The 23,730-nt window shown below is 28.4% G+C and overlaps 1 protein-coding gene and 1 long non-coding RNA gene across 13 annotated transcripts in view; one reads left to right on the top strand and one right to left on the bottom strand.

Moving 5' to 3' along the window:
- Positions 1-2,311: 2,311 nt before the first annotated feature.
- Positions 2,312-23,730, top strand: part of LOC123265993 (disintegrin and metalloproteinase domain-containing protein 11) — a 153,640-nt gene continuing 132,221 nt past the window's right edge. For all 12 annotated transcript variants that reach the window (XM_044730012.1, XM_044730008.1, XM_044730018.1 and 9 more), the window contains exon 1: positions 2,312-2,805. In XM_044730012.1, the coding sequence (XP_044585947.1) occupies positions 2,721-2,805 (85 nt within the window). In that variant the 5' untranslated portion in view covers positions 2,312-2,720. The remainder of the gene's footprint in view (positions 2,806-23,730) is intronic.
- Positions 4,805-15,257, bottom strand: LOC123265996. Its single transcript, XR_006509709.1, has 3 exons — positions 15,023-15,257; positions 8,902-8,905; positions 4,805-4,817 (listed from the first exon to the last, which is right to left on the bottom strand). It is a non-coding gene; the product is annotated as an uncharacterized LOC123265996 (long non-coding RNA).

Here is a 23,730-nt window from a genome sequence, read left to right on the forward strand (position 1 = left end):
TTGTGCTTGATTTTTAGTTCATCTCGTGATGTATTTTTATCGATTATTGTACTAAATAAAAAAAAAAAAAATGCATGGAATTTTAATTTGAATAGTAAAAGGTCGCTCGAAAAAATCTAAACTAATGCACTAATAAATTGAAAAAAATTATGAGCGACCTTTCAAAATTCAAATTTTGGACTGAAATTTTCAGAAACTTATTTTTTTTTAGTCTATAAAATTATACCGTTACTAGAAAAAAAATAAAAAAAAAAAAATTCGATTTTTGACGATTTTTAAAATTTAAAAAAATTTGGAGCGACATCTTAAAAATTTTTTTTTTAAGCTGGAGAGAGCTCTTAAAACATCAAAAACTAACATTTTTTCACTCGAGACTTAAAAAAAAAAAATAGAAGGTCTTTTTGCGCCACCCTAATATATATATATATATATATATATATATATATATATATATATATATATATATATATATATATATATATATATATATATATATATGTAATATAACCAGCCTTGTCATCAGGATATCTCGAAAAGTTTTCAACCGATCTTGATGAAACTTGGTACATATATTCTTTGGGTAATAAACGAGGTCGAGTTTGAAGATGAGTAAAATCGGTTAATTAGTTTAGAAATGGCGGCCATTTAAAATTTTCAAAATTTTGTAAATTTCAAGTTTTGTAACTTTAACCGTGAATAACTTTTGACTGACAGAAAAGAGCTCATTTTTGAAAACTTCATGGTGAAGCTGATTATATTACCTTCAATTTGATTTATAACACTTATACGTTATGAAGATTTTCATTAATTTTATAGGCCATTGAAAAATTTGAAAATAATGAACTTTTTTTCAAATGTGGTTTTTTTAGAATGACTTTTGAACAGCTTTTGAAACTTTTGAATCAGCTCTTAACATCAAAAAACTACGTCGATCGCCGCCGGACCGGTTAAAATCGCTTGATTCGTTTGTGAGATATCGTTGACGAAAAAAATCGAAAAAAGCGTTTTTTTCAAACAAATTCCGAAATTTTTTATCTGATCAATTCACGGTTTGAAATTCATCATAGAATTCAAAAAACTGCATCGACTGTTGTCAACTACGTGATAATCGGTTAACTCGTTTGAAAGTTATCGCGGATTGAAAATTAAAAAATTATATAAACATTTGTTATTGAACAAATTAAATAACATAAATAAAGAAAATCTCATATCACATGAAATCTACCTTCCATTTCGGGTGAGGCCGAATGGCATTTTTTAAAATTTCTTTCAATTTTTACAATTTTTAAGAACTTCAATTTTTTCCAATTTTTCAATCTAATCTTTTTAATCATTCATTTTTTGGGAATGAAAAAATGAGCACTTAAGAAAAAATTTTTTTTTAAAAATGATTCACAATGTTTTAATAAATAAATAAATTTATTGAAAATTTCATTTCTTAACTGAAGAAATAAATATTTTTCTTATTAAAAAAATTATTTTGTAAATTAAAAAAAAAAAAATTTGGATGAAAATTCCCAAGTTTTTTATCTAAAATTTTTATTTTCTTAAAATTTCTTTCAATTTTTACAAATTTAAAGAACTTCAATTTTTTCCAATTATTCAATCATTCATTTTTTGGAAATGAAAAAATGCGCACTTAAGAAAACTTTTTTTTTTTTAAAAACAATACGCAATGTTCTAATAAGTAATAAATTTATTAAAAATTTCATTTCTTAACTGAAGAAATAAATATTTTCCTTATTAAAAAAAATATTTTTCTAAATTTGAAAAAATAAAATAGTTTTTAAAATTTCCAACAAAAAATTTTTTTCAAAAATTTCCAATCTCCCTCCAAAATAAAAAAACCCAATGGAAGCGCCCTCTGCCTTAGATTAAGATCTACTGCCGTATTTCCATGATTTCTTGTTCCTAGTCCTCAATCAGGATCCAGCTTCCTCAAAATCCCGCCTGCTCGCGGTCCTGGAGTTAGAGCGGCCGATTTTATTGATTGTTTGGCTGGGAGGGCGAAAGAGACCCGCGGAGTGCGAGCGAGACCTCGACAATATGTAGAATGGCGCAGGAATCGATAAGGGTGAGTTGTCCGGAGCGAGCGAGACACCGGCTGAGAGATGATGCTGATGAGGTAGGACCAAGAGAGTCTGGCCAGCTCGCGCTTGCGGGCGCCATTCCCTCTTTTCGCCTTCGAACTTGCCCAACCAGCCAAAGAGGGGGCAGCTCCCTCCTTTGCTGCATCACTTTCCTGCACTCTTGTGCTCCCACCACTCCTCCAGCCCCCACTCCTGCGCCACCTCCCGGAGAGGAGAGAGAGCTACAAATATTTTCATACTCCAGCCTTCCACCGGCAGAAGAAGATGCCTCCCGTGGAGTGACGTGTGCCGCGTCGTGCAAACCTCCGCAATCCGCCGGCTGACGGAACTTTGTCGAAAATGGTCGCCACGTGATAGAAACTCAAATTTTAACCGTATAAATCTCAAATTTTAACTAAATTTAAGCTTCCAGTGCCGTTATAGAGTTGGTTGGAATTTTTTGACGAAATTATGGACTGAGTCGCGGAATTATGCTCGATACGGGAGGCTTTGAATCAAAATCTAAAATTGTAAGGAATTTAGAAAATATTGAAGATAAGTTTGTGGTTGTTGCAGATTTACCTGCGAATACCGGAAGTTGTTGTTATTATTATGTATGATGGAATTGAACAATGTTGTTAAGACATAAACATGTTTTGGGTACACTGTGGACTCTTTGTTCTCGTGATTGCCGTACCTGGATTTATTAACAGTGCCGACAGCACGTCCAAGCGAGGTAAGTTTTGAAAATTTTGAAACTGGGAGCGATTTAAGAATTTTTTAATTTTTCGGAAAAAAAAATATTTTTTTTTGGTGATTTAATATTAAAAAAGTTACCTGCACGGAAAAAACAAGATGATACTGTATATTATTCCAGATTATACTGAGTATAATCTCAGATTATACTCAGTATAATCTCAGATTATACTCAGTATAATCCCAGATTACAATAATTATAATCTGAATTTTTATAGTTACTATCTGAAATTTTTTTTCACCACAAATCTAAATGCAGCAGAAAAAATTAATTTTTTTTTGGAAATTTGAAGAATTTAAAATTCTTAAAAATAATTTTTTGTATTTAAATACAATTAATATTTCTCGTCCATATTTAAAATATTTAAATAACTCAATTTTGGGAATTTGGAAAATAAATTATGTTAAATTATAAGAATGTTTCGCTGATTTATTTTAGCTTCATTTTTTGTCCAAATTTTCAATATTAAGTAATTTAGATATCACTGAGTATAATCTGGGATGATATCCAGTGTTATCTTGTTCTTTTCGCGTAGGTTCTAAAAAAAATTTTTTTTTAATTAAGAAAATTATTTTGAAATCTTTTTTTAAAGCGGAAATAATTTTTATTCAAAATACAATTTTTATTTGCTGCATTAATAGTTGTTAAATTATTTTGAAAAGCTTTTCTAAGTTCAAAAATTTTTTTGAATAATTTGATATTTTTCAATTGTGCTGAAAAACATCGAAAAAAAATTTGTTTAAAAATCATTCTTTGAAAAAAAATTTTTTAACTCCTAAAAAAATCTTTTGGGTCCTAAATAAATTTTTTTTTTGACTTAAGAAGATTATTTTAAAGAATTTGGAACTTTTTTTTTTAGTGTGAGAATATTTTTTATTCAAAGAACAATTTTTATCTGCTGCATTATTAATTGTTAAGTTATTTTGGAAAACTTTTCTAAGTTCAAAAATTTTTTTGAAACGTAAATTATTTTTAAAAATTTGATATTTTAATGATGCGCAACTAAAAAAGAATTTTTTTGTTTAAAAATTATTTTTTACTGAAAAATAAATTTTTTCAGCCCTTAAAGCTTCTCAAGAGTAATTTATCATCTAGAATAAAACAAAAATTAATTTCTTTAGCGTTCAAAATTTTTTCTTCCATATTTAAGGTGATTAATTTGTCCTGAAAAATTCTAGGTTCAAAAAATATTGTATTTAAATATTTAAATAACTTAATCTTGGAAATTTGGACAATAAATAAAGCTAAAATAAATTAGCGAAACATTGCAATTCTTATAATTTAACATAATTTATTGTCAAAATTCCTAAAATTAATTTATTTAAATATTTTAAATATGGACGAGAAATATTAATTATATTTAAATACAAAAGATCATTTTTAAGAATTTTAAATTCTTCAAATTTACAAAAAAATAAATTTTTTTCTGCTATATTTAAATAAATTTTTTCTTTAAAATTATTTTAAGTTAAAAAAAAACAAGACAATTTCAAATTCTTAAATAATGCAAAAAAATTTTTTTATCCAAAAAAAATTTATCTTAATAATTATCTAAGGCTCAAAATTCTTTTCTGCTAACAGTTAATATTTCAGTTTAGGATTAATGATGTAAATTCTACACAATAATTCATCATTCATCATTCATCATTCATTAGGATGTGACATTGATAGTTTGCGCAGCTCCCAAGTATAAAAAAAAAATTAAATTGAATCAAGAAAATAATTAAAAAACAATTTTAATCTTCTTAAATCAAGTAAAAAAAAATTTCAAACTACAAAAATTAAATTTTAATTAATTAAAAAAATTTTTTTAAAACAATTCAAGACGATAAAACTCTTCAAAATAAATTTTTTGGTTCAAATTAATTTTTTTTTAAGCACAAAAAATTCTAATTCTTTAAAAAAGAGATAAAAATGGTTAGCTGACATTTCAAAATTTTTATAAATTTTTTATTGAAAAAATTTCGATTAAATAATCAAAAAATAAAATTCTTGAAAAACTATAAGTGCAATTTTTTAGAAATATCTTTTTAGTTGTAATTTAATTAAAAAATTTAGTGTCATTAAAAAAGATGACAATAAAGTTAGCCGACATCTAAAAATTAAAAAAATTTTTTTTATTGAAAAAATTGTTAAAAAAAAATTAATTAAAAAAATTTCACATGTAGAAAGTTTTAAAAATTATACGTGCAATTTTGTAAAATTATTTTTTTTCTAATTTAATTAATAAAAAAAAATGAAAAATTGTTGAACGTCGGTTAATTTTAATATCATTAAAAAAGAGTCTAATTCATTAAAAAAATTTTTTTAAAACGATTTAAGACAATAAAATTCTTCAAAATAAATTTCTTGGTTCAAATTAATTATTTTTTTTAAGCATAAAAAATTCTAAAGTCGCGTTAAAAAAGTTTAATAGTGACGGAAGCGTAAATCAGTAATATAATAATAATAATTAAAAATTATAATTTAGCTTTTATTGGACTAGAATTGTGCTTGCAAGTTCGGCGATTGGGATTGAGGTTAGTGAAGAGTCTGTGGGGTAGATAAGGGTTTGTTGGGAGGATAGGTAAGGGTTGTATCGGGTGGGCTCTGCTCCAGGCTAATGCATATCTGTAGTATATAGTAGAGGGTCTAGGTCTTCTGCTCTCACTCTTGCTCCTGGGTTGGCTCTGATTAGAGGAGCTAGGGAGGAATATCCAGAGGAATAAGGAGAGGAGGATGAGGACGAGGGATGAGGGTAGTTTCCACGCTTCAAGAGCCAATTAGGTGCACCCCGATTGCCGGACGGTTGCGTAACTACTCTATGGAGGCATAGTAATTGAGATCCAACTTGTCATCGGGAACTTTTACACGGAAGTTGTTACCCGGTTAATGGTTGTTTGGGGGCTGGAGTTTTAGTCCCAAGGAATTTTAGGAAAATTTTGGAGAGAGTTTGAAACTTTTTTTTTTTTTGCTCAAGTTCGAATTGTTTGTCTTTATTGTGAAGAAAAGTTTTGAATTATGATTAATTTTTATAGAAAAAATTGTGTATTTTTTTAAATTATGCAAAATTTGTTTTATTAAAGTGAATTTTTAGGTAAAAGAAAATTGATTTTTGTTTGACACTGTGAAAAAAAAGGGAATTTTTATTCTTAAATTATTATAGTGAATATAAAATTTAATTTGAAAAATATCCAAAGAGTTTTTATGATAAAATAAATTTTAATTAGCTGAAATAAGTTTCGTGTGCCAAATTACTAATAAATGGTTCAAATAATTTATTTCAAGTTTAAGTTTGTAATTAATAGTTTCTTTTATAAAAAATTTTGGAACATTGAAAGGGATTTTGATAAAGATTATTTTTATCTTGTTGATAAATCTTAAAGAAGTTAGCATAATTTAATTAAATAAAACTAGCAACTATGCAGTCACTACGTGACTGCAGTGACTTATAAACTATGAATAAATGAAATTTGGCTTTATTAAATAGTGATTTTTGTTAAATTGCACTGTACTTTCTTAAATATTGACGTTTTTTAAGATATTAGCTCATCGTGATGATACGTTCATCAAGAGCTTTCATTTAAGTACCCACATGCATTTTTGATATATTTTTCATATATACATATATATAATATATATAAATATAAAAAATATATGAAAAATTGATGAATGTACTCAAATAAAAGGTCTCGATGAGTGTAACATCAGGATGAGCTTATATCTTTAAAAATGTCAATAGTTCACAAGATACAAGCTCATTTCTTAATTATTAATATTTTCAAGATATAAACTCATTTCGATGTTACACTCATCGAGATCTTTTATTTAAGTACCCACATGGCATTTTTTATATATTTTATATTTATGGTATTTGTAATATATATATAAATATATAAAATATATGAAAAATTGATGTGGGTACTCAAATGAAAGGTCTCGATGAGTGTAATGTCGGAGTGAGCTTATATCTTTAAAAATGTCAATAGTTTACTAGTTAAAAGGTAATTTCTTAATTATTGACATTTTTAAGATATAAACTCATTTTGATGTTATACTTATTGAGATCTTTCATTTGAGTACCCACATGGCATTTTTTATATATTTTATATTTATGGTATTTGTAATATATATATAAATATATAAAATATATGAAAAATTGATGTGGGTACTCAAATGAAAGGTCTCGATGAGTGTAATGTCGGAATGAGCTTATATCTTTAAAAATGTCAATAGTTTACTAGTTACAAGGTAATTTCTTAATTATTGACATTTTTAAGATATAAACTCATTTTGATGTTATACTTATTGAGATCTTTCATTTGAGTACCCACGTGGCATTTTTTATATATTATATATATATGGTATTTGTGAAATATATAAATATATAAAATATATGAAAAATTGACGTGGGTATTCAATTGAAAGGTCTTATAGAGTATAACATCTGGATGATCTTATATCTTTAAAAATGTCAATAATTGACAAGATACAATGTCATTTCTCAATTATTGACATTTTTTAAGATATAAACTCATTTCGATGTTACACTCATCGAGACCTTTCATTTAAGTACCCACATGGCATTTTTTATATATTTTATATATATATATATATATATATATATATATATATATATATATATGGTATTTGTGAAATATATAAATATATAAAATATATGAAAAATTGTTATGGGTACTCAAATGAAAGGTCTCGATGAGTGTAACATCGAGATGAGCTTATATCTTTAAAACTGTCAATAGTTCACGAGATCCAACGTCATTTCTTAATTATGTATCTAGAGATATTTTCTTAATAATATAGATTATTATTATTTATTTTGCAGTTTTTTGAGGATTGATATTTCGAAAAAAAATTTCATGATTTATGAGAAATAATAATCCAACTATATTGTTATTATTATTTTCAGATTGCGCAATATTTTTTCCAACATTTGAACTATTCAAGGGATTGAAATTTTTTTTGTATTCATTTATTTTATTCTACCGCGGAAAATAAAAAATATTTGAATGAAAATACCCTCAAGCACTTTTATTACGCTTCAGATTTTTTACAGGAGAAAATCCTGGTGCGTGTTAATATTTGGAGAAATAAAGTTACAATATTGAAAAAAAATGAAAATATAAACATGTTTTATGTATAGGAAAATTTTATTTTAATGCGATGAATAAAGGGTAGTTTTAAATTAAATCGGGTGGAAATATTGACGAATATGACGTGACAGAAGACAAGTCTTTTCTACAAAAAAAAAAATTTTGATTAAAAATAATAAAATTCGGTTCACTAATTTTTTTTATAGATAGATAGATTTTTGTTACATTGTACAGCAGTAAGAACTGCCTTTTACAATTTTTTCATCACAATTGTACTGCCTCTCTCTATTTCACTGCGTTCGAATTTCTTTCAAATTTTCACTGCGTTCAAAGTTTCTGCCTTTCAAATTTCGCACCTAGATATCGCAACCTGCTCTTTCAACTTTTTATAATCTCTGCGTATCTCTTGCGTCTGTGGACCGACTTGTGCTTCCTGTACTGTATTTACCCTATTCCTCACCTCTTTCGAATGGCTGTTGGAATAGTGGCGATGGGGAAACCACAGAGAAAACCCATGCCAGTACAAGTCGGCTACCGGAGCGACCCCCGACGGTGGGTTTGGAACTATTCGAATAACCGTCGGGGCTCGAACCCTCGCTTCACGGCATGATGTACGAACGAATTAACGATATAATGACTTAACCCGCTCGGCCATCCTACCGCTTTACTAATTTTTTTTTATATTTTTCATGTTTATGAACAAAAATAAAATATTTCCGAGACAAATTTACTGTAAATTCATTTTTTTTCCATATGTAAATTTAAAAATTGAAGTAGATAGATAGATAGATAGATAGATAGATAGATAATAATTTTATTGGATTCTGGAGCCTAGGCTCCCTCAGAACCATCGTCAAATATACATTTATAATTAGTGTATGATGTACAGAGTTTTAGATACATAAAAATAAAATCAAAATAAATATAATAATTAACAGTAATAACATGTTAATCATGCTTATAAATAATACTTGTGTTATACAAAGCTCTGCCCAAGCACAAGTAATGAAACAAATATTTTTATTTGTCCCAGTTTTTTATATTTTTTTACAATATAACTTTTTTTTTTTTTTCGTTTGATGTAACAAATAATTTTAAATATTTAAAACAAAACCAGTATAAATATTTTTCTTTAATTTCTACAAGTTGTATTTTTTAATAAATTCTCTCTATATTAATTTATTTAAAAAAAAAATCCTAAAAATTGCCGTACAAAAATTCATTTCAGTAAAATTTAAATAATTAATCAATATTATTAAGAGAATAAGAAAAATTTTGTATCCAAGATAGTCATATGATAAAATCGGTTTTTTTTTAGTGAAATTTTGTGTCATTGCAAAGATCTTAACTTGAATTTGTGACTTTTCAATGTTTAATATAATTCTTACTAATAGTCAATTTATTATAAGTATTCAGGCTACGTTCAAAAATACTTTCTCTAGATACAAAATTAAGAAATGACCTTGAATCTTGTCAACTATTGACATTTTTAAAGATATAAGCTCATCCCAACATTACACTCATCGAGACCTTTCATTTGAGTACCCACATCAATTTTTCATATATTTTATATATTTATATATTTTACAAATACTATACATATATATATATATATATATATATATATATATATATATATATATATATAAAAAATTTCATGTGGGTAATTAAATGAAAGGTCTCGATGAGTGTAACATCGAAATGAGTTTATTTATTAAAAAATGCCAATGATTAAGAAATGACCTTGTATCTTGTAAACTATTGACATTTTTAAAGATATAAGCTTATCTCGATTTTATACTCATCGAAACCTTTCATTTGAGTACTCACATCAATTTTTCATATATTTTATATATTTATATATTTCACAAACACCATATATATATATATATATTTATATATATATATATATATATATATATATATATATATATATATATATATATAAATAATAAATATAAAAATGCCATGTAAATGAAAGGTCTCGATGAGTGTAACATCTAAATGAGTTTATATCTTCAAAAATGTCAATAATTAAAAAATGTGATTGTATCTTGTAAACTATCGACATTTTTAAAGATATAAGCTCACCTCGAGATAACACTCATCGAGACCTTTTATTTGAGTACCTACATCAATTTTTCATATATTTTTTATATTTATATATATTATATATATCAAATATATATAAATATTTATAATATTTATAAATATATAAATATATATATAAATTTATATATTTTATATATAAATTTATATATATATAAATATATAAATATATCAGATATGTATATATAAAAAATATATCAAAAATGCATATGGGTACTCAAATGAAAGCTCTCGATGAGTGTTATCTCGGGGTGAGCTTATATCTTTAAAATATGTATTTTATATATGTATATATGATAAATATATAAAAAATGCATGTGGGTACTCAAATGAAAGCTTTTGATGAGTGTATCATCAGGATGAGCTTATATCTTTAAAAACGTCAATATCTAAGAAAGTCCTGTACAATTTAACAAAAATCACTATTTAATAAAGTAAAATTTTATTAATTTATAGTTAACAATTCACAGCAGTCACATAGTGACTGCAAGGTTGCTAGTAATAAATTATAAAATTAAAATAAAATTATAAATTCAATTAATGATAAAATACGTAATAGGTGAATTTGTAAATAATGATACAATTTGAAAAGGTAAATTATTCAAAGGCTATATATTTGTTAACAAGTCAACGAGACTGTTGACTAGTTGACAAATATATGTAAATCAATCGACTGTAGACTAAAACTCCCGTATAAAATATATATGTATATGTATATAAAATACACGTATAGAGTAGATACAATGAAAAGTATTCGGCAACTTGTTTAGCGAGCGGTGAATTGTTCCGGAACTAACTGAAAATGTAATTATTTTGTCCCTTGGGCGAGTAGTCTCTACTAGTAGTAGTGTTCCGTGACATATACTGTACTATATCATACTATACTGTACTAAACTGTACAGCGAGCAGCGAGATAAACATCAGGCAAGCCTGATGAATTTTCCGTAACCGATAAATTAATTATGCTCCTAAAAAACATTCTATCGTATCGACATCAAAGGGTTGAACTATTACGCTGCAATGAATTATTGGAACCGCGGTTTTCGGGATAAAGAGACGCTATATAACCATACAACTGCTAAATGCCAAAATAGCGGAGCAAAGTGTAAATTTTAATGTACATACAGAAAAACGGCAATTGGTTCAAGTATTATTAAGGTAACTTAAAAACATTCATACGAAGACGACCAGAGATTGAAGAATATTTTGGTCTTGATTTAGAATATTTTGATTCGAAAGTTTACAATAATTAAATAAAGTAAAATTATTTTTCAATCGATATTTAATTTTTTTATGTTAATGTTCTATTACTTCAACTTTAAGAGCCTTCTTTTTAATTTTTAGTGAAAATTTTGCAGCGATACTGAATTTAGCAATAATTGTGAATTTCCAGAAGTTTACTTCTGAAGAAATGAACTCAAAAATCTCAAGTGAGTCAAGTACTATTTTTTTTATTTAAAAAAATTTATCGGAAGACGACCAAAAGATTGAAGAATATTTTGGTGTTGATTTAGAAAATTTTGATTCGAAAGTTTACAATAATTAAAAAAAGTAAAATTATTTTTCAATCGATATTTAATTTTTTTTATTTCAATTTAAAATAGTGTTTTGTTGAATGAAATTAAATTTATCAACGCATGAGATAATTTACTTGCTTCAAAGCCAAATAACTCGATTCAAGAATATAATGTTGTTGGCTTTAAACGATTAGACCTTAATGCCGCCTTTAGAATGCCGAAAAAATTAAATACTACTAATATATCGATAAATACAGCACTCTTTCGCGAGGCGTGCAATGGCTGAGCGGCTTGTGTGGTAGTACTCGGTCCGGTCCGAGCAGGGTTCGATCCCTACCAAGGGTATTTTTTTCGTTGATTTTTATTTATAAAAAAATGAATATTCTCAAGCCAAGATTGAGGAAAATTTTGGTCTGATTTAGAAATTTTGATTCGAAAGTTTACAATAATTAAATAAAGTATAATTATTTTTCAATCGATATTTTTTATTTTTTTATGTTAATGTTCTATTACTTCAACTTTAAGAGCCTTCTTTTTAATTTTTAGTGAAAATTTTGCAGCGATACTGAATTTAGCAATAATTGTGAATTTCCTGAAGTTTACTTCTGAAGAAATGAACTCAAAAATCTCAAGTGAGTCAAGTACTATTTTTTTTATTTAAAAACATTTATCGGAAGACGACCAAAAGATTGAAAAATATTTTGGTGTTGATTTAGAAAATTTTGATTCGAAAGTTTACAATAATTAAATAAAGTAAAATTATTTTTCAATCGATATTTAATTTTTTTTATTTCAATTTAAAATAGTGTTTTGTTGAATGAAATTAAATTTATCAACGCATGAGATAATTTACTTGCTTCAAAGCCAAATAACTCGATTCAAGAATATAATGTTGTTGGCTTTAAACGATTAGACCTTAATGCCGCCTTTAGAATGCCGAAAAAATTAAATACTACTAATATATCGATAAATACAGCACTCTTTCGCGAGGCGTGCAATGGCTGAGCGGCTTGTGTGGCTGTACTCGGTCCGGTCCGAGCAGGGTTCGATCCCTACCAAGGGTATTTTTTCCGTTGATTTTTATTTATAAAAAACTAAATATTCTCAAGCCAAGATTGAGGAAAATTTTGGTCTGATTTAGAAATTTTGATTCGAAAGTTTACAATAATTAAATAAAGTAAAATTATTTTTCAATCGATATTTAATTTTTTTTTGTTAATGTTCTATTACTTCAACTTTAAGAGCCTTCTTTTTAATTTTTAGTGAAAATTTTGCAGCGATACTGAATTTAGCAATAATTGTGAATTTCCTGAAGTTTACTTCTGAAGAAATGAACTCAAAAATCTCAAGTGAGTCAAGTACTATTTTTTTTATTTAAAAACATTTATCGGAAGACGACCAAAAGATTGAATAATATTTTGGTGTTGATTTAGAAAATTTTGATTCGAAAGTTTACAATAATTAAATAAAGTAAAATTATTTTTCAATCGATATTTTATATTTTTTTATTTTAATTTAAAATAGCGTTTTGTTGAATGAAATTAAATTTATCAACGCAAGAGATAATTTACTTGCTTCAAAGCCAAATAACTCGATTCAAGAATATAATGTTGTTGGCTTTAGACGATTAGACCTTAATGCCGCCTTTAGAATGCCGAAAAAATTAAATACTACTAATATATCGATAAATACAGCACTCTTTCGCGAGGCGTGCAATGGCTGAGCTGCTTGTGTGGTTGTACTCGGTCCGGTCCGAGCAGGGTTCGATCCCTACCAAGGGTATTTTTTTCGTTGATTTTTATTTATAAAAAAATGAATATTCTCAAGCCAAGAACATCGATGTTCTTCAGTTGAATATTTACTTCTTGACTTGTCAGTATTATTTCTTAATTCAATAAAACTTTGTACTTTCCGACGAAAAAGTTTCTACTTTAATTTAAAAATACATTTTTTTTTTCAATAAAAAAGTTATTTGCTTCATTAAAATTCTTCAATAATATTAATTCAAGATAAATTTATTTTAAAAAATAATAAATTTATCTAATATAATAATATTAAGGACGAAAATGTTAGTTCAATTCTTTTTTTTCCGTGTACTACAATGTGTATAAATAAAATCAAAAGAAGAGTTGGTGAAAGCGCGTCCGACATAACCTAAAACCTAACCTGAGGTTTGTCGCTACCAGTCCCTTCCCATGATCTGCTTGATTGAAATGGCAAACTGCCAGTTCTAATTTATCGCTCCAGATCTCGTTGGTTTTTAAAAATACTTTTTTTAAACAAACGCTTGACCGCGCTCTTCACTTCGAATGAAACTTAATTAATTTTAATTTCTCTAAAATTTAATAAATACTTCCAAAAAAAAAATTTTTTTAATTTAAATTTGTTTAAAAATTATTTTATTTTCTAATAAATATATATTTGTAAATAATCACAAAATATTTTTGAAAAAAATATAATTTATTTTAATGATTCTAGTTAAAATTCCAAATTTTTATCAATGTATTTTGCAAAAAATCCGAGAGATGGCACCAATGGTACTTTTTCTAACACTATAGATGAAATTGGCGTTTTTCAAGTTAAAAAAGCGCCTTTTTTCAAATAAAACATTAAGAAATAGAAAAAAACATGTTTTATATTAAATTTTTTGATTTTTAGTGACTCTTTTAAGAGCTTAAAATCTTAAAAAATAACAAATTAAAAATTATTTATTAAACTTGATAATTTTTCAACAGAGTTAAAAGTTTTTAATGGTTTTTTTTTTTGTTATAATATAATTGATTAATGTTGTAAGTACATACTTGATAAATATTGGTGTTGTAATGAAATTTTTTGATTTACGACCAACAGTACGTATACTTGGTTGTTTTGTCGCGACACCCGTTTTACAGAATCGATACAAAGCATGTAAGCATGTAGACAGAGAAAGATAAGAGCTTTACTACAAAATATGGTCTGACGTAACTGAGTGAAGTTGTATTTCTAGAATATTATTGAAACTTCTACTATCTTGGGAATTGTGTAATCATTTTAGTAATTGTTTTTATGAATTGGAGTAGATTTATCTGAATTTGAAAATTTTGCTTTTCTATAATTCTATACTAAATTTTAAAGGAATTAAATAAGAAAAAAAATTATTTTGGCTGCTTATAAATTTTAATACTTTTACTGAAAAAATTAAAAAACGAGTATTAGAAAAAAACTCACTATTAGATAAATAAGGACCTTAACTATTAGAAAAAAATTAAATTTACTCATAATCTAATATTTTTTATTTTACATTGGCGGCGAAAAGACTTCCTTAATTATTATACTTTAACATTTTGGACTTTCACATAGTGAATATTACTTTTTGAAATAGTATTTTCTTCCTTGTAAATAATAAATTGTAGCATTTAAATGATAAATATTATAAAGTGATTGTTAAAATCACGATTTTACTGTTTGAAATGGTAATTTTTTTCAGTTGATCATTACGGTGACGCGACCGCTCATCCGCAGACAATTCATCCGCGACACTTCATCCGTGGATGATTGATCCGCACGACACTTGATCCTCACGATAATTGATCTCCACTGGAGGGGTGCAATTTTTGATGGGGTCCAGGGGCGAAGCCCCGGCGGGGGTTGGGGGGCGGAGCCCCCCATTTTAATGACTCTATTAATTTTTATTGTTATACTAGTTATACTAGTACTGTTATACTATAGATATACTAGTTATACTAGTATAATTATATTAGATATACTAGTTATACTAGTATATATAGATAGATAGATAGATAAAAAATTTATTTGGCTCTGGAACCTAAGCTCCCTCAAAGCCATCAATATTTAAATTACATTGGTTTACATAAGTTACAAAATTACTTAACTAATTAAAGGTTTACAATTAGATTTAATTTCAAACGTTATAAAATCCAAATAGATTATTTAATACAAACAAATAACTTAATTTCGAGTCATAATAATTCTCCAAGAAAAAATATTTAAATAAGATCCAAAATAAAGATTGCAATTGTTAATTGTCATGTTCTAAAAAGTGATTGAAGCAAGCATTTTTAAATTCAACCAAATTATCTACAGCCACAGTCTCAGCTGGCAGTGCATTCCAGATACGTATGCCATGTATTAAGAATGAATTATCATACATGACACAATTAGCCTGCGGTATACGAAGATAGTCTTGTCGGACATCACCTCTACACGGTGAGAAATTTCTGTAGAAATTTACTATGCATACATAATAAGACTGAACCTTAATGACTCAATTCAAAATATTACCATAAAAATTTAAGAATATCATATTGTACCAATCAATATTTACTAGGGACCATAGTAAATTTGACCATGCAACTGTTACATAAACATATATAAAAAATTTTCGTAAACTGACAGAACAAAAACTGTTAGTGTGCTTAAAACTTTTCATTATAGTTCCATAGTAAAATTTCTGTTGCTCAGTCGACAATAAAAATTTATAAAAAAGTTTCACATTTAGTCACGTGTACTCGGTTTAAATTTAAAATTGTGACTATGAAATTTTCAAATGTCCCATAGTAAACGTATGCGCGTCAGTCGCGACGCGCGCTCTTTCATTTTTTCGTGCTGCTTTGTTTTGTCAACATAAGTCTACAGACGCTATCAGTAGTGGTTAACGGTGTTATGAAAATTGCAATAAACATTAAGTTTTAAATAAGTATTAGTTTATAAATCCATCAACACATGAATAGTTAATGAAAATTTGTAAGATTCATAAATAATAAAATATTTAATAATTTACCGTGAAAAATTAAAATGAAAACAAACATTTGATGGTTAACCTGCAACCGACACTTCTAATAATAATAAAAAATAATTTAAAAGTTATATATTGTGTTTATAATTATTCATAATAAAATTAACTGCCAAAATAAATCCTACGTTCATTGTTAAAAATGAAAAAAAAAATAAAAAAAACTATATTTTAAAAAAATATTTTTAAAAATTATTGCAAACAAAAAAAATCTTGTTTGGTTTGATATTTTTTTTGATTGCTAAAAACATTTTTTACTCTAAAATTTTTTATTTTTTACAAACGTTTTCTTATTTTTTTTTGCTATAGTACATTCGGAAATTTAAATTATTGCATATTTCATTTTACTATGGTACATTTCAATTTCTACCATTTACTATGTCTGATTTCATTTGTTTCGGAAATTACTATGAGCCATTGTAAAATTTTATTCTGAGTCAATAAGGTTCACTAGTAATATGCACCATTGTAATATCTAAAATCCATGCAGAATAAAAAATAATGGAAATTTCTCACCATGTACGCAGTGCTACAGGCAAAAAGTCTAGTTTTGAGCTGAATAGCTGCCGATAATTTAGTCGAATTTCCTTATAAAACAAACAAGCAATGAAATAATCTCTTCTCGCTGCAAGCTTTAGCCAACCTAACTTTTTGAAATATGGAGTAACATGTTCATATTTTGGTACTTTATAGATAAATCTAACACATGAATTCAATTTACGCTGTATCTTCAATGATAATTTGTTTGACATATTCGTATACGCCGCACAACAATAATCAAAGAGAGGAATTATTAAAGTAGATGCTAGCTTAATACGTAAACTTTCACTAAATATTTCATTGTTTATTTTTAGTTGTGCTAGAATACTCATAGCGCGATTGCACAAATTTGTTACTTGACTCTCCCATGAGAGAGTACTATCTATAGTCACCCCAAGGTATTTTAAAGTGCTACTATAAGGAATAGCACACCCCTCCACAAAGATTGTGTCGGCTAGTCTGCACTCATCACTACTAATTTTTGCTCTACTTCCACAAATAATTGCTTTCGTCTTCGAAGGATTCATTTTTAGATAATTAGTTCTGCACCAATCTGTGATTTTTATTATTTCACCGTTAAGCTTATTCACACAAACACTGATTTGAGAAAGATGGCAAGAAAGGTATATCAGTAAGTCATCAGCGTAGAATAAGTATTAGCAATGTAAAAGTATAGTTATACTAGATCTCTTCTTACTTTACTACTCTACTACTATAGAATCATATACTATATCTAGGTATCTGTCATTGGTAGTCAATCACTTAGTTGCAATGCAGTGTATGAGTCATAGTAGTTTTGCTTAATTTGGTTTCATGCGTGGTTTAGTACTGAAAAAATGCCGTTAAAAATTATTAAATCTCAGCGAGGCCCGTGTAAAAAAAAAGTTTCCTGAAAATTTCCGGAATAGTTCCTGGTCCGGAACGTTCCTATGATAAGACAATCCGGAACATCCCCGGAATACTTTTGCAATGTTCTCGAAATAGTTCTGGATCATTCATGGAACACTTCCGGAACATTTCCGGAAAATCTCCGACAGACTTATAAAACATCGCTGGAATACTTCGAGAATAAATTAGGAATACTTCCGGAACATAATCCAAACGTTTACCGGAAATGTTTCAGAAGTATTCGAGGATTTTTCCAGGAATATTTTAAACATATCCCCGATGTATTCCCGATATATTTTGTAACTATTCCCGATTTGTTCCAGAAGTATTTCGGGAATATTCCAGGAGTGTACCGGAGATGTTCCGGAAGTATTCCTAATTTATTCTGGAAGTATTCCAGCGATGTTCTATAAATCTGCCGGAGATTTTCCGGAAATGTTCCGGAAGTGTTCCACGGATGTTCCAGAACTATTTCGAGAACATTGCAGAAGTATTCCGGGGATGTTCCGGATTGTCTTATCATAGGAACGTTCCGGACCAGGAACTATTCCGGAACTTTTCAGGAAATTTTTTTTTACACGGGGGTGGAAAGCTGTTGTTACATGATGGCTTTTTATTGTCTTTAAAAAGTATTAACTCTTCTAACGTCTCGTGGCGATGTATTGAGTTTAAGAAAAGCTCGTGTAGAGTGATTGTACACACAACTTCGGACAAGAAGACTGGTATGTATTTTAATGGCCTAGTGCACATTGTTCGATACTCATTTATGTTGTTGTGTTGTTTTAGGTGATATTATTGATATATCAAATACTCATACACTGTAAATCCAAGTGTTTTAACAAAACACACATAAAGTGTTTTGTTCCTATCTTGAAGCATTGTAGTCACTTTTAAAGAACTTCCATGTGTTTTAATTTTCCATGTTAAATACCCTGTTGTAGTCACTTTTAAAACACTTCGATTTACAGTGTAATCATTCTGCTGATGTCACCGCCGTTGAATGTAAAAAAGTTAAGGAAGATATCAAGAAAAAAGCTGCTAAGGGACGTCAGAGCACGAGTACTGCTGTTTCTAAAGTTTTAGCCAAAGTTGAATCTCCAGTTTTAGCACAATTGCCCAAAATTGAATCTTTGGTGCGTATAGCTCAACGTGCTAAACATGCTGATCCTGAACAAGAAGTTATAAATCCTCATTGTTTGAAAGAACTGATTATTACGCCGGCATATAAGGAGACATTTAATCATGAGATGTTTTTACTACGTGATAGTAGCGCCAGCGCTGGACGATTTTTAATATTCGCGATAAAGAAGAATTTGAGCATATTGTCTAAATGTGATCAGTGAGGTTGCGATGGGACATTCGATTCTGTACCCGTCATATTTAAGCAACTTTACACGATACACGGGCTTTACCATAATAAATTGTTGCCATTAGTTTATATTCTTGCTCCCAATCATTACTTATTATAAATCGACTATTATTTATTATAGTTTACTTTTTTCCGTATACACAAAAGTCCTTTTATAATTTTTCCAAATTTTTAATTTTTAACCCATAAATTTAAGGAAGTTCGAGCGAATCTAATGTAAAAAATAATTTCCAACTTTGACCTTTGAAATTAAGTATACGTATAAATAAATATGTCATTTATCTAATCCCAAAATTTAAAAAAGATTCACCGTTTAGTTACATAGATATTAAATTTAAAAAATCACATATTTTATCTCCTTATACACGGGCTCTTATGGCGGACAAACTTTTGTCGAGACTTTAATTATTTATTCCAATATTAACCTCCCAACTTTAATGGATAACAAACTATACACAAGAAACTTGGATTACTGCAAAATATAAAAACAATTTAATAATAATACATTACCGATATAATTTTTGAAATTTTTAAAGTCAAATTTTATGTTTGTAACTCGTTTATCGTCAGCCATTTATTCGAATAAAGATTTGACAACATCGCGTCAACAGCTGAGAAAAAAAAAGGATAGAAGTATAGTTAAAGAGAGAGAAATGTTTAACTCACACACTCATCCACGTCTCTGTTATGGGTATAAACAACCGCGCTATTGCCAAATCTGTTTATTTATTCCGGCAAGTAATAAATACCAAAGTCAATTTATTACTTTACTTAATTAAATAAGTAAAAATCATCAATTATTAAATTGTTTTAATTATTTTAAATTAAAATAAAGAATTTTGACGAATATTGGGAAGACTAAAATTAAAAAAAAATTTTAACATTATTTTGACTCATTTGTTACGCTCGAAATTCCTTAAAATAAATTTCAAGCTCAATTTTTTACTTCCCGCTAAGAAAATTGAAAATTTTCAAAAATCGGGAAGTTATTGGTTTTACCCCGTTTTTCGAAAATCGAGATTTCATTAGATCTCGACGTTTTGAGGTCCTAGGAAGCTTTCCTGACCGTTCCCGCGAGGGTGTCACTATGTCTGTATGTATGTGTGTGTGTGTGTGTGTGTGTGTGTGTGTGTGTGTGTGTGTGTGTGTGTGTGTGTGTGTGTGTGTGTGTGTGTGTAAGTATGTAAACCTCTTATAACTTTTGAACGGTTGAACCGATTTCATCGCGGTTGGTGCCATTCGAAAGGGCTTTGCCAAACTTAGATTTCCTGTTAATTTGAACCGATTTGGACCGATAGATTTTGAGAAATTTGGAGAAATCTAAAAAAAAGTAGGAAAAAAAATTTTTTCTGAAGTGGTTTTTTTGGGATAACTTTTAAACGGCTTAACCGATTGATTCCAAAAACTAATCAGCTCTCAACCTTGAAAAACCACGTCGATCGCCGCCAATCCGGTCAAAATCGGTTGATTCGTTCGAGAGATATCGTGAACGAAAGAAAACCGAAAAAAGTGTTTTTTCAGAGTTACTCCGAAATTTCTAGTTTGACCATTTGAAACTTAGAAATTATTTATAAGGCTTAAAAAACTACGTAGAATGTCGCCACCACGTAAAAATCGGTTCATTCATTCAAAAGTTATTGCGGTATGAACATTCAAAAAATAGTGTTCTATGAAACTTCTATCAGACTTTTGAGCTCAAAGAGCTTTTTTGAGCTCGGAGAGCTTAAAACAACACACAGATTGTACTTTTGAGCTCGAAGAGCTCAAAAAAGCGGCCAGGTATTAACGGAATTAGCGGGAAGTTGCAGGGATGGCCTTTAGGGTCAACCGTTTTCCTAATTTTTTTAATAACTAACGCATCATATGACCTCATTTCCTCTTAAAAAAACTATATTTTCTCAATAGAAATAAGTCATCGGATTATTTCAGCTGTAAAGTCCAAGAAGCAGAAAAATATTTATATAGATTTGAAAGTTTTATCAGCGGTCACGTAATATTTTTCAATTCCCCCCAGCAGTAGTCTCTGGGGCGTGAACACCAGAAAATTCAATTGCACTGGTCTAATACTTGAGTAGTAGAGTTGGAGAGTTGCATTTATCGAAATAATCGTTTGTGAAAATTTATGAGACCGTCCGGCTGCAACAACAAAGCTTTATTCGTCGGTTGGAGATAGAAAAATAAACCAGAGGACTTTAAAACAAAGAAACAAAGCTTAGAGAAGAAAGATAGGTATCATTCTCATCCAGGGGATGAGAAACGAGAACTACAGGCAACAACAGGGGTAAAATGGTCGTGAAATTAGTAGAATACGTGGAGGTAAATCCCCGGGAATGCCAGCGATGCGTCGAGCTTCAGCATGACCTGGAGATAGAGAACTAGAGCTAGAGCGTCATAGAAGCGGTAAACAAAACAAGCCGACCTCTATCTATCTACACGGACATCCATCATTGGTGACTCAGGCAATGGCGTTACTCTGGCCCTGGTATAGATAAATAGATAGATAGATAGACGGACATATATAGATAGAGTGGATGGTGGGTGAGTGGGTGGGTGGGTGGGTGGGTGGTTGGGTGGTTGGTCGCCGAGTATGCCGAGTTATATTGTATGGAAGAGGTTTAGGACTGGATGGATATGATGCAAGGATGTATGCAGCCTAGCATTAACAATCCGATGGCATTTGCTTATGACCCGCGTGCATTGCCACTGTGCCTCGATATGCGACTCAATGAAACATTAAGGGGATCATTATAATCGACACGCAAACTCGTTACTAGTGCTATGTTCTAGGTGGTAAATGTTAAGGGAAAGAGGGAGGGGGAGTTTTCGTGCATTAACTGAATTATCCACTGTCCATTTCTGTTTGGTTAAACTTTATGTTATGGGGTTATAATAGTTTTTGTTCGGAACTGTTATTGCAAGAGGGGTTACTTGTTAGGGAGGTAATTGTTTTATAGTAGAGGATTATGTTTCTTTGCGTGTTTTTCAGGTGACTATTGGAGGAAGTGGTTAAAGTGTTAATGGTTTGACTTTTGAGTGGAAAAAGTTTGGGTTATCTAAATGAGCTTTAAAAGCTTGTGGGAATTTACGAGTTTGGGTTGAAAATATAAGTACTGATAGTACTTAATTTTGGAATTTTAGATAAAATTTCGATGGTATTAAGAAATGACATTGAATCTTGTTAACTAATGATATTTTTAAAGATATAAGCTCATCCCGATTTTATACTCATCGAGACCTTTCATTTGAGTACCCACATCAATTTTTCATATATTTTATATATTTATATATTTCACAAATACCATATATATAAAATATATAAAAAATGCCATGTGGGTACTTAAATGAAAGGTCTCGATGAGGGTAACATCGAAAAGAGTTTATATCTTAAAAAATGTCAATAATTAAGAAATGACAATGTATCTTGTCAACTAATGATATTTTTGAAGAAATAAACTCACCCTGAGATAACACTCATCAAGAGCTTTCATTTGAGTACCCACATCATTTTTTCATATATTTTATATATTTATATATTTCACAAATACCATATACATAATATATATAAAAAATGCCATGTGGGTACTTAAATGAAAGGTCTCGATGAGTGTAACATCGAAATGATTTCATACCTTAAAAAATGTCAATAATTAAGAAATTACATTGTATTTTGTCAACTAATGATATTTTTAAAGATATAAGTTCATCCCGATGTTACACTAATCGAGACCTTTCATTTGAGTACCCACATCAATTTTTCATATAATTTAAATATTTATATATTTCAAAAATATTATGTATAGATAAAATATATAAAAAATGCCATGTGGGTACTTGAAATGAAAGCTCTTGATAAGTGTAACATGAAATGAGTTTATATCCTAAAAAATGTCAATAATTAAGAAATGACATTGTATCTTGTGAACTATTGACATTTTTAAAGATATAATCTCATCCCGATCTTACATTCATCAAGACCTTTCATTTGATTACCCACATCAATTTTTCATATATTTTATATATTTATATATTTCACAAATACCATATATATATATAAAATATATAAAAAATGCCATGTGGGTACTTAAATGAAAGGTTTCGATGAGTGTAACATCGAAACGAGTTTATATTTTAAAAAATGTCGATTATGAAGAAATGATCTTGTATTTTGTGAACTATTGACATTTCTAAGGATATAAGCTCATCCCAACATTACTCTCATCAAGACCTTTCATTCAAGTACCCACATGTATTTTGATATATTTTTCATATATACATATATATAATATATATAAATATATGAAAAATTGATGTGGGTACTCAAATGAAAAATTTTGATGAGTGTAACATCAGGATGAGCTTATATCTTTAAAAATATCAATAGTTAAGAAAGTACTCGCAATTTAACAACAGTCATTATTTAATAAAGCAAAATTTTATGTATCTATAGTTTACAAGTCACGGCAGTCACATAGTGACTGCACGGTTCCTAGTAATTAATTAATAGAGACAAAAAAAATTGCTAAATCCAAATGAGCCTTAAGAGCTGAAAAATAAATTGAATTGAAAATTGTATTTTTTAAAAAGTTATCGTGTTTA

The sequence above is a fragment of the Cotesia glomerata genome, linkage group LG5 (assembly GCF_020080835.1).
Source record: "Cotesia glomerata isolate CgM1 linkage group LG5, MPM_Cglom_v2.3, whole genome shotgun sequence".
Classification (NCBI taxonomy): Eukaryota; Metazoa; Arthropoda; class Insecta; order Hymenoptera; family Braconidae; genus Cotesia; species Cotesia glomerata.